Source organism: Papio anubis, chromosome 17 (assembly GCF_008728515.1).
Source record: "Papio anubis isolate 15944 chromosome 17, Panubis1.0, whole genome shotgun sequence".
Classification (NCBI taxonomy): Eukaryota; Metazoa; Chordata; class Mammalia; order Primates; family Cercopithecidae; genus Papio; species Papio anubis.
The window spans coordinates 41,722,680-41,734,687 of NC_044992.1; the positions used below are offsets into that span (position 1 = coordinate 41,722,680).

The window sequence follows — 12,008 nt, forward strand, 5'->3', positions numbered from 1 at the left end:
TTGGGTCACACAATTGTGGGGACTCGCAGGTCTGAAATCTGCAGGGCAGACTGGCAGGCTGGAGACCCCGGGAAGAGTGGATATTGCAGTCCAAATCTGAAAGCAGTCTGGAGGCAACATTTCTCTTTCCTTGGGATTCCTCAGTCTTTTTCTCCTAAGGCTTTCAGCTGGTTAGATGAGGCCCACTCACACTGTGGTACATAATCAGCTTTACTCAAAGTCTATTGTTTTAAATGTTAATCACATCTAAAGAAGACTCACAATGATATCTAGACTGGTGTTTGACCAAATATCTGGGTACCGAGCTAACAAGTCAAATTACTCATCATACTTATTTTCCCAAGGGTCTTCCAAAGAGTAAATGATTATATGTACATGGGGCAAGGGCTACCCTAAGCAATTATTCAGTTATTCCTAACAACAGTGATAATGAGCTTTCTGAAACCTCATTTGTACATTTTATATATTTGTGTAGTCATTTGCTTCCTAGAAATGGGATTGCTGGTAACAGTGTTTCTCTTGCTTAAAAAAAAAAAAAGAAATATCAGAGTCCCCTTTAAATCTCCTTTGTATCCCTCTCTAATCCCATTCTCCTCTCCTTTTCCTCTCCATTGGTAACCACTATCTTGAAGTTGATGCATATCCTCTTGCCCATGTTTTTGTATTTTTATTATGTTTGAATGTATTTGTAAACAAAGTATGATTGTTTTGTGGTTTTGGACTTTACATGTTAAATGTTGTGCTTCATATGTATGCTTCTACAACTTGCTTCTCATTTTTTGAGATTTATCAATGTTCATACATAAAAGTGTAGTTTATTCATTTAACTGATATTCTTATATCTGCATAAAAGTGCTACATTTTATTCATTCTTCTGTTGATGGACCTCTAGGCTTCTTCCCTTTCTTTTTTCACTATTAAAAACAGTACTGAAGCGGACCTTCTTGTGTGCATGTGCAAGAATTTTCTGTTGGATATAAATCCAAAAGTGGAATTAGCAACATGGTTGTTGTGAGGCCAGTTGGCCCTAAAAATTAAACCATTCTGGTTGGCCTTATCAGTAATACCACTGTGCTCTTGCTTCTGTGGCAGAGCTAACTCGTCTACCAACAGAAGTCATTTCTGCAGTGCTTGATTTCTTCCAAAGTATAATTGAGTAATGCATGAATGAATCCCTGTGGGGATACATCAGACTATCCTATCCACTTTCAACATACATTAATTTTGTTACAGTGTGTCGCATTAATGACTGTCCACCTAGCTCCTGGAGGCACTGTCTGTGTAGTTTGACCAAAGGACAGCAGATTCTGACAAGGAAAAAAATCCCACAATTAAATCTTGCTAAGAGGAATGGCTTAGAGATTGCTCATTTGTTCATAGTGTGAATAGTAAAGGTTTCTCTCCTTCTACTATTTCACACTCAAGGATTCTACCTTAGAACTTAAACTTTAAAAGAAACAGCACATTTACTAGTAATTGTGTTTGCATAATCTAAATTAAAAATAACCTGTACTTTCCTTAAATATGAGAGGAAAGCCATAGATTTGAAATAAATTTAAATGTTAATGATGACAATGCAAACTCATAGGGCTTAAGTTGAAGACTTTTCTCAGTCTCTTACACAAATAAGCACATTCCTTTTCAAGGGAGAGACTTTTTCCACTGTCTTTCAGATCAAAAGATATAGACTATAATAGTTTGTTTGCAGCAGGTAGGCTGCGTGTGGTGGCTCACACCTGTAATTCCACAACTTGGAAGTCAAGGCAAGAGGATCACTTGAGCCCAGGAGTTTGAGACCAGCCTGGGCAAACATAGCAAGACTTCATTAAAAATTTTTAAGAGACCAGGCATGGTAACTCATGCCTGTAATCCCAGTACTTTGGGAGGCCTAGGTGGGTGGATCACTTGAGGTCACGATTTCGAGACCAGCCTGACCAACATGGTGAAACCCCATCTCTACTAAAATACAAAAATTAACCAGGTGTGGTGGCAGGCACCTGTAATCGCAACTAATCGCTTGAACCCCAGAGGCACAGGTTGCAGTGAGGCGAGATCGCGCCGTTGCACTCCAACCTGGGCAACAAGAGCAAAACTCTGTCTCAAAAAAATATAATAATAGAATAGTTTGGGCTGGTGCGGTGGCTCACGTCTGTAATTCCAGCACTTTGGGAGGCCGAGGCAGGCAGATCATGAGGTCAGGAGATCTAGACCATCCTGGCTAACACAGTGAAACTCTGTCTTTACTGAAAATACAAAAAATTAGCCGGGTGTGGTGGCACGCGCTTGTAGTCCCAGCCACTCAGGATTTAAGGCAGGAGAATCACTTGAACCCGGGAGGCAGAGGTTGCAGTGAGCCAAGATCATGCCACCGCACTCCAGCCTGAGCAACAAAGCGAGACTCCGTCTCAAAAAAAAAAAAAAAAAAAAAGGTAGTTTGAAGCAGGCAGCTAAGACCCACCTTGCCATGCATATATCTCATACTGGTTTTGGGGCCTATTCCTGCTTTGTTACAAAATTGCTTTACTTAGATTTTCAAATTGGCTTTTTGTTTGTTTGTTTATTTTTTAGAGACAAGGTCTTGCTCTGTCGCCCAGGCTGGAGTACAGTGGCGCATCACAGCTCACTGCAACATTGAACTCCTGGGCTCAAGTGATCTTTCTGCCTTAACCTCCCAAGAAGCCAGGACTACAGGCGCACACCACCATACCCGGCTAACTCTTTTTGTAGAGATGAGGCCTTACTGTATTTGCCAGGCTGGTCCCAATCTCCTGGCCTGAAGTGATTCTCCCACTTTGGCCTCTCAAAGGCATGAGCCACCATGCCCAGCCTCAAATTGGGTTCTTAAAATCTTCATATAAATGTTTTCTGATCATGGATAGCCTTCTAGCTTCCCCAGTATTTGGTTATTAGAATATATTTACCTTTTTGTTTAACTCTAAAAATATTAAAAAGAAAAAAAAACCAGCCTCCCTTCTGTGATAAGTAATATTCACTTTTGTTTCTGTATAAAACAGGTCAAGTCATCAGCCCACAAAGTAGCAGTAGTGGCACGGATCTGACAGGTGACAAAGCAGGGCCATCTGCACAGGAGCCTGGTAGTCAGACGCCCTTGAAGTCTATGCTTGTCATCAGTGGAGGAGAGGGCTACATCGACTTCCGAATGGGTACGTCATTGGTTCTGGGAGCTCAGTGTGCGCTGTGTGCTATGACTTGGGTTTACTCCCAAAGTAAATAAGAAACCACTCTGATAATAATTCATAAAAGGTTCTCTTCTAGCTCTTCACATAGGAAAGAATTTCGTGTTTTTTGTTTTTTTCTTTTTGGTATTTCTTCTTCTTTTTTTTTTTTTTTTTTTTTTTTTGAGATGAAGTCTCACGCTTTCACCCAGGCTGGAGTGCAGTGGCGTGATCTCAGCTCACTGCAATCTCTGCCTCGAGGTTCAAGTGATTCTCCTGCCTCAGCTTCCCAGGTAGCCGGAATTACAGACGTGCACCACCACACCCGGATAGTTTTTGTATTTTTAGTAGAGATGAGGTTTCACCATGTTGGCCAGGCCAGTCTCAAACTCCTGACCTCAAGTAATCCACCATCCTTGGCCTCCCAGCTGGGATTACAAGCCTGAGCCACCGCACCCAGCCCTTGGTATTTCTTTTCATACCAAAATGTATTGTTTGAAAGGAGCATTAGAAATAGCAGGATGTGGTCAATGTTAAGTTTTATGTGAAAAGCGTAAGATTTAGGGTCAGAAGGCCTTGGACAAGTCATTCAACCTCCTAGAGCCTCGGTTTTCTAACTGGCAAAATGGAGAAATAAAAATATTTCTTAAAGTGTTGTTTGTGTCAAAACAACTTCATTTGTTCATTTTCTTAACAACAAATATGTTATTATATTATTATATATTATATTAAACACATAGTGCTCAATTGAGCACCTACTGTGTACCTGTCAGTCTTAAACTGGAGATGCAGGAACAAATCAGACAAAGCCTTCATCTAATAGATTATAGAGCAGTGCAGAGATAGAGACATGTTAATAAATGAAAATGTTACTGATGCTCTGGTGGTGAGTAGTCAGTTCTTTCCAAGGGGAGGGAGAGAAGGAAGTCAAGAAATGATGCTTGAAGTGACTCAGCGCTGCACAGTCTTAGCCCAGAGGGTCAGGTTGGGGAATGGGGTGGGGAGGACCAGGGATTGGCACTCCGAGGTAGGAGAGTAGCTTGGCCAAAGGTTTAGAGATATGAAACCATCTTAATGGAAGAAAAACTATTTTAAAATGACAAGAGCGTGGAGTAGAAGAAAGTATGAATTTCTTGTCAAAAGGGAGGGAGGGACCGGAGTATGGGAGGCCTTTACATACCAGATTAAGAAGATTGTACTTTATCTTTCAAGCAAAAGAGAACTATAGGAGCAATGTGATTAGAGTTGTGTGAAGGAGGTTTAAGACTAGACGTAGGGAAATGAGTTGGGAACAAGTGAATATCCAAGAAAGGTAGTAACAGTGGGAACCGATAAGAAAGAAGCATGATGGGAATGTGGGGAAACAGGGAATGGGCCATAGAGCTCAGGACTGTCAACAGGAGAAGCAGGTCTGGAAGGACGGAAAGAGGAGTCCAGTGCTAGTCATGTTGATCTTGAAGAGCGTAGTGGTGATTTAGGTGGGAAATTTCCACTGGGCTTCTGAATATACAGGTCCTCTATCTTAGGAGGGAGGGATTTGGGAGCTGTCCATGTGGAGTGGTACTAAAAGCCATGAGGGTTGGTGAGTTCACCTAGGGAGTTAAAGAAAAGTTTCCAGTGGCGAAACCCAGTCTCTAATAAAAATACAAAAATTAGCCGAGCATGATGCCGTGTACCTGTGATCCCAGCTATTCAGGAGGCTAAGACAGGAGAATCGCTTGAACCTGGGAGGTGGAGGTTGCAGTAAGCCGAGATGTGGTGTCACTGCACTCCAGCCTGGGTGACAGAGTGAGACTCCATCTCAAAAAAAGATAAGAAAGAAAAAGGAAAGGTTCCAGGATAGAACCCTGAATTCATACTCCATTTAAAGATTATTAGAGCTTATGGGGGGATCTGAGAAGGAATGGCCAGAGATATACAAAGAAAACATGGAGAATTGATGCTCATGAAAGAGTAGTGCTTTGTAAATTGTAAGACACTGTACCAATATGTTTATTTATTTGCTATAGTTTTTCTTTTTTGAGACAGAGTCTCACACTCTATCACCCAGGCTGGAGTGCAGTGGCAAGATCTTGGCTCACTGCAACCTCCACCTTCCGGGTTCAAGCAATTCTCGTACCTCAGCCTCCCAAGTAGCTGGGATTTCAGGCATGTGCCACCATGCCTGGTTAATTTTTGTATTTTTAGTAGAGAGAGAGTTTCACCATGTTGGCCAAGCTGGTCTCAAACTCCTGGCCTCAAACAGTCCACCTGCCTCAGCCTCCCAAAGTGCTGGGATTACATGCGTGAGCCACCACACCCAGCTTATTTGCTATACGTAAACTGATCCCTTGGACTCACCTAGAATCTCAGTGCTTCAAAAAGTTCCCAGACATAAGGCACTAGGTGGTTTGAGAGAAGATAATAATGTTGTAGATCAGTAACAAATACTTTAGATATGAATTCTGTAAAGGAATACAAAAAATTAGGGTCATTTAAATGACAGTGTGACAAATGTGATTAGTGTCACTAATATCTGATGCAAAAAGTTTATTGACACTTTCAAGGGGGGAAGTCTGTTAGTGTTAACTTTAGAAATTGATTCCAGGGATGTCATCAAGAATGGAGTCATTTCAAAGTGTTTTGAGTAATTGACTATTGTTGAATTCCCTTTTATGAGAGGAATTGTTAGGGACTCCACTTGGCTGGGGTGATGTTTGTAACTTTGTCTTGGAGTGCAGTATGGCAGTTGGAACCATACTGAGGAGTTTGTTAATAAAAACCTCTATGTGGTTTTTCCATTTCCACTAAAAATTCCTTCCATTTGTGGATCCTGAAAATAGAACAAAAATTGCTTAACCAGGTTTGGCAATATCTCTAGTTATTTCCAGCCTGAAAAACAGAACTTGTCTTTAGCATAGGCTAATTTTAATAGCGAATATACTGTTTTAAAAAAAATTGAATTTGATCTTTTTTGGGGGTCCATTTCCTTTTCCATTTCCTGCAATATTTTAACAGTGAGAAATTGATTCTAACAGTCCCATATTTTTCATGATTTAAATTTAAAACTTAAGCTGTAGAGACCCTAGCAGACAGGATAATTTTCTTACAAGTAAAATCTTCAAAACAACTCAGAAAAGAAATGCCAACAGCCTTTTGTCTCAGCCAGTTAATTTGTTATCATTGAAATTTTTTAAAATTTAAGAGCCAAACTTAATTTTTTTACCTTCTAACCACCTGGTTATGTTTCAATTCAGAGATGAGATTTTGTCCTGAGTGTTCTCCTCTCTCTAGTTTGATATTGCTGTGAAAAGGCCATTACAGAACTGGGTAAGGGAAAGTTTGGCCCGCAGAGAAAAATGCAGATATTTAGTGTTTTTTCTCTTCTGCTGTTTCTAGTCAACGGTATCAATATTTTCTTTTATCCAGCTGAAATTCACATGGGGCACATTACAAAATTCTGTTAGATCAGTGGAATATATCTTTAGATCGTGTGGTGTACATGTTTTTAGGATTCTGCTGAAGAATCCATTCCACTAGACAACTTTTCACTGGGTTGTGCCAAAATAACCCTGCTCTGTGACAACAGATACAATTGACGCAAGCTTGTATCGAGAAGTATCGTATGCCCTGCACTGGGTCTTGTGGAGAGGAGTGTGGTGTACCCCACACTGGGCCTTGGAAGCCGGTGTCTGATCAGGACACCATGGATCACATTCACTCAACTGCCATGCGGAAGAACCCGTATCTTGGCTGCTACTCCAACCTCTGTTTCTTCTTTTCCATTATGCACTGTTAATTCATAACCTATCCTAAACTTGAAAATCATTGGAAGAAAAACCCAGTAGCTGATGAATCTGCCATCTGCAGTGCTGCAGGCTGATTATTTTAATTTCCATGTGCTTGTATCAATTATCTTCAATTGGAGAATGTTACACCTGTCATTGATAATAAGTGTGAGTTATTTGGGTTTAGTTAGTTTGCTCTGTACCTGTGCTCATGCATTTTATAACACTATTTATTCTCAGTTCTTAGTTTGAAATAAATGAGAGTAGACTCTTCATTTTGGACGAACACAGAATTGCCTTCTTAGCTTCCCATATCTGGTACCATCAGTATGCAGACATATTGGGATGGCTTTTCAACATAGTATAGTGAACTCGATTTCATAAATACAGTCTGAAAAATGAATTAACCTTTTCTGAAGTCAAGCAGTGGCTTGGGTGAATAAGGGTGAGGATTCTGACTCATAGTATTTCTTTTACTGTTCACTCTCCCGTGAAAGCCAGACAAGTTTTGGGCATCTTGTTCATGGACTAACCACGAGCATTACATCTGACTCACGTCGTTCTGTATTTTCTGTGCTCAGCCTAACTTGAGTCTTCTTATCATTCACCAGGTGATGAAGGTGGAGAATCAGAACTTCTTGGAGAGGATCTTCCACTTGAACCTTCTGTCACCAAAGCAGAAAGGAGTCACTTGATAGTGTGGCAAGTGATGTATGGCAGTGAGTGAGCCCACAGGAAACAGGTGGAGATGGGGAAGCCGTCTCTTCTGCATGGTTTATTTTCCCTCTATCCTTTTATTTAATGCTCTTTTGTGAGATAAGTTTCACCACATAATGTGTGAGCATTTTTTCCTGTTAACTTTATATTACAAAATCCGTTCTACCATAACAATACAGAGGAGCTAGCTGTTTACTGCACCAGTGTTATAGGGAACTTCAGTTATTATGAACAAATCAAAGAATGTTTACTTCCTGCAAACTGGTGAATTATAGAAAGCAATCTAGATGTGGTTTACTCTGCCACAGTCTAATATCATTCACTTCATTTGATAGGGTCACTTGTTAGCTGTCACTAATAATGGAATTAATGGGAAACACTTGATAAATGAAACTGTGCCATTAAATACAATAGCCGAGTTTTCCCCAGTATATTGTAAAATTGACACACACTAATAGAAGATGGATTATCAGGATTTATCTAAATGTTCCGAGAGGGTTAAAAGCTAACTGTAAATTACTTTAACTTTCACTTTCAAATCTGACAAATCTTGTTTATATGGTATATAAAACTTTGTTTTCATCAGATTTGGGGGGGTTTTATATTAAAGAAATTAAGACTACACTATTTAAATAAACGTTTCCTGTTTCTGACTTATTAGAGCTCTAAAGTTTATGAGGCCTACTTCTCTGAATATTCTGATGGGTTTTTTTTTGAGACCAGTCTCATTTTCATACATGTCTGAAAGGTGTATTATTTATAAAGCTTAAAACATACTCTGGGAAGCTTAGAAGATACTTCATCATGGGAGGATTTTTTAAAGGAAATGTGTTTTGTATTTCTTGTACCACAGAATGGTGATGTTGATTGAGTTTTTTCCATGTGAAAAATGTACCTGTTTGCCAAATGTTCCTAGACTGCTCTTAGCCTGTTAATACAAGTAAAACTTTAGTGGGATGGAGTCTGGCCTAAGTAGAGAATGAGAGATTTAATTAGAAAAGTTATTTTCTTTTGTTCTGTATCAAACTGCAGAACAGCTATATACTTGGTATTTTGTACATGAATAACATTTTAGCTTTTGTGCCCTTTTGAGCTTAAAGGGTTATCTTCAAAACTATGAAGGGGAAGAAGACAAAGCTAAGATACCACATAAAGTAAAAGTTGACATTACTTATTTTCATTCACAATGCCCATTAAAAAAAAATAGGTTGGGCATGGTGGCTCATGCCTGTAATCCCAACACTTTAGGAGGCTGAGGCGAGTGGATTGCTTGAGCCCAGGAGTTCAAGACCAGCCTGGGCAACATGGCAAAACCCTGTCTCTACCAAAAAAACAAAACAAAACAAAATAAATTAGCTGGGTGTAGTGGTACATGCCTGTAGTCCCAGCTACTTGGGAGGCTAAGGTGGGAGGATCACCTGGGTCCAGGAGGTGGAGGTTGCAGTGAGCCTTGATAGCACCACTGCACTCCAGCCTGGGTGATGGAGCAAGACCCTGTCTCAAAACAGACAAACAAGCAAAAAATAGATTAAAGTCTGTATTTCACTGATTTTCTTGCTTAATAAGTTTTTTAAAACCACAATGCTGCAATTTTTTCTCTCTCAAGCTTCTTGAAAATGTGTGATTTACCCTTTTTTATCTATTACTCTAAGCAAAGCTAAATATAATTTTTTTTTTTTCTTGAGATGGAGTCTGGCTGTGTTGCCCAGGCTGGAGTGCAGTGGCATGATCTTAGCTCACTGCAACCTCCACCTCCCGGGTTCAAGTAGTTCTCCTGCCTCAGTCTCCCAAGTAGCTGGGATTACAGGTGTGTGCCACCATGTCCAGCGAATTTTTGTATTTTTAGTAGAGACAGGGTTTCACCACATTGGCCAGGCTGGTCTCAAACTCCTGACTTCAGATGATCCACTCGCCTTGGCCTCCCAAAGTGCTTGGATTACAGGTGTGAGCCCCCGCGCCCAGCCGAAACAAAGCTAAATGTAATTTTATGTACTGTTTTAACAGTATAAACCTATGGGATAAAGGCCCCCTAATCATCAGAAGGACTACTGAAAAGAAAAAGCAAACGTAGATGTCAAATTGTCTAATTATTCTTAAGTACCACTGATTTTTTTTTTCTGAACTATTATACAAAGATGTCTGTAAAAAGTATACCAGTGGCTTTTATGCATATACATGATTAGATGGTGAAATATATGGGATTTCATGAGCCAGAGGAGGCATTTGGATCCATTGGGCCACATGTGACTATAAGCACATTGTGTATACAATAAAATTGTAGCCACTCATGTATTAAAACTGTTTGGTAAAAGCTGTATTAAAAGAATAATTTTTTGCTTGAGCTACTTAGTCGCTTTTTTTCAGGGCACCAAAACGTAGGCTACTTTTCCATAGCTTGTTTGCTATGTTTTTATTTCATCTTAAATCTGAGCCACTTTTGGCAATATCTTTTTAAAAATCATTATTAAACATTTATTGGAAATGTTGTATAGATTCACAAGAAAGAGACACCAAAGTGTTTGGGGATTTTAATCCCAAGAAGTAAACATCCCAGAGTCAGATCCCATTTGCTGGTGTTCAGCCATGTTTGTATGACTGAATGTAATTTAGGAAATCAGGACTTAAAGATGAAAAATACAAACATGTAAAATGGTTGTAATTGCTTTTTTTGAACTTACTGGCTTTAACTTAAGTAATATAGCTGTGTAGTTATTTTATCTAAAGATGTCAGATTATCTGTGGCCCTGTTAATTAACTGCAGGGACCAGAGAGAGGACAATAATGCCTGTATAATTTGCTTTAAAGGCTTGTCCTTATGTTTGTAATTTTGGTTAAATATTTTCTACAGATTGCTTCACTTCCCCTTTCCCCCAATAACAAGTTCATATTCTTGTAATGTTTACTTTGGTCAACGTGGTAACTTTTGGAAGAAAATGCCAAAATGTAAGCTTCTCACAAGCAGCAAAGGAATGTAACTAACTGCCTGTAGCTACCACATCAAGGGAAAGAAGAGGCTTCCGTACTTTGGGTTGGTCTCACCGTACAAAAAAAGAGTGTACCCCTATTGGAAGAAATAAGGGATACTTGAAGGTTTCTCATTTTGTTACACTTGGTTCATGTGCAAGGTTGAACCATATGAAACTGCCAGTGTTCAACATTGCTGATCTGCAAAAGCGACAATATCATATGCCTCAACCTAATACTTACTCTTAAATGCGGGTTAAAATCTTTGTGAGGCAAAGGGATAATGTTCTCTAGGAACTCACTTTTGAGAGTATTTTTCTCTAACTCATGTGGATCAAAATTTTAAAAATAGGAATGAATCTCTTAATTGCAGCTTGTGGAGAGTGTAAAACATTTTGAGCACAACATGCAGCACATAACTTTTCAGATTGTGTTTGCATAGGAAAGGCTAAAATCAATTCTTTCAGTTACCGTATTGTTCATTTATTGTAAAGGTCTTTCTACATTTGAGACTAGACCCTTTAACATAGGCTGCCTTAGTAACAAAATAAAACAGATGTCTCATAAGATTAACTGTCCTAAAGAACATGTGTCTTGCAAATGCCATGGAACTGAATATTTATTTCCTTGTGAGTATTACGACCGTTACCAAAGGACTCAACCAGATTTGGGGCTCTTCTTAATTGATCATGTTCAGAAAGGGACTCATTTGGTCCCACTTTGTAACATGGGAAGAGTAGAAGAGAAAATTAAATGTGGAAATCATAAATGCTTTTCTAACAGGGTTATGCTATTCTGTAACACTGAATGTCTGTCTTTTCTCTTAAAAGATTAGGTTTTATTAATTTGTCATACATTTCTCAATATTTGAATATATCTTAACCATTTTATGTTCCAAATTCATTTTTTTGTCCAAGACATTCTATCAGAATTTTACTTGCCTCTATAATCTGAAAAATGGGTTCTAGAATGTCCCACTTGCTGTCTCTTAGAGGCTGAGCTTCATTTCTATGAGCAAAAAAGCTCATTTAGCAATGTAGTTATTTCAGTATTTATTTCTATTATGGAATCCCTGGGGTTCGGAATGTAACTTTGTACATGAAATATATATAAATATGTATATGAACATGTATGAGGTCTAGTGTGTTTTGTTTTGTTTTGTTTTTACCGTTCCTGGGGATCTGAACTTGGTTTTTATTTGCAAGTCCAATAATCTTCCCCATCACACATGTCATTCCTGAGGGCCAGAACTGTTGCCATTTGGCACCAGCTGAAGGTGAGCAGTGGGGAACACTCATGCTGGTCGGCTTGGCTCACGTGTTCAGATGAGATTCAAGAATAGACAAGAGGGCTTTGGAGAAATGTGGGATCCCTGAGTAACAGC

At 39.3% G+C, this 12,008-nt stretch overlaps 1 protein-coding gene across 24 annotated transcripts in view; it reads left to right on the forward strand.

Annotated features, from left to right (window-relative positions):
* SPAG9 (sperm associated antigen 9) overlaps positions 1–11,756 on the forward strand; it is a 159,759-nt gene extending 148,003 nt beyond the window's left edge. For 20 of the 24 annotated variants that reach the window (XM_021929030.2, XM_021929035.2, XM_021929036.2 and 17 more), the window contains 2 exons: positions 3,015–3,164; positions 7,555–8,317. In XM_021929030.2, coding sequence (XP_021784722.1) covers positions 3,015–3,164; positions 7,555–7,670 — 266 coding nt within the window. In that variant the 3' untranslated portion in view covers positions 7,671–8,317. Of the gene's footprint in view, positions 1–3,014; positions 3,165–7,554 lie in introns of all 24 variants that reach the window. The other 4 variants (XM_009190274.4, XM_009190275.4, XM_003912753.5 and 1 more) reach the window with 2 other exon arrangements.
* The last annotated feature ends 252 nt before the right edge of the window (positions 11,757–12,008 follow it).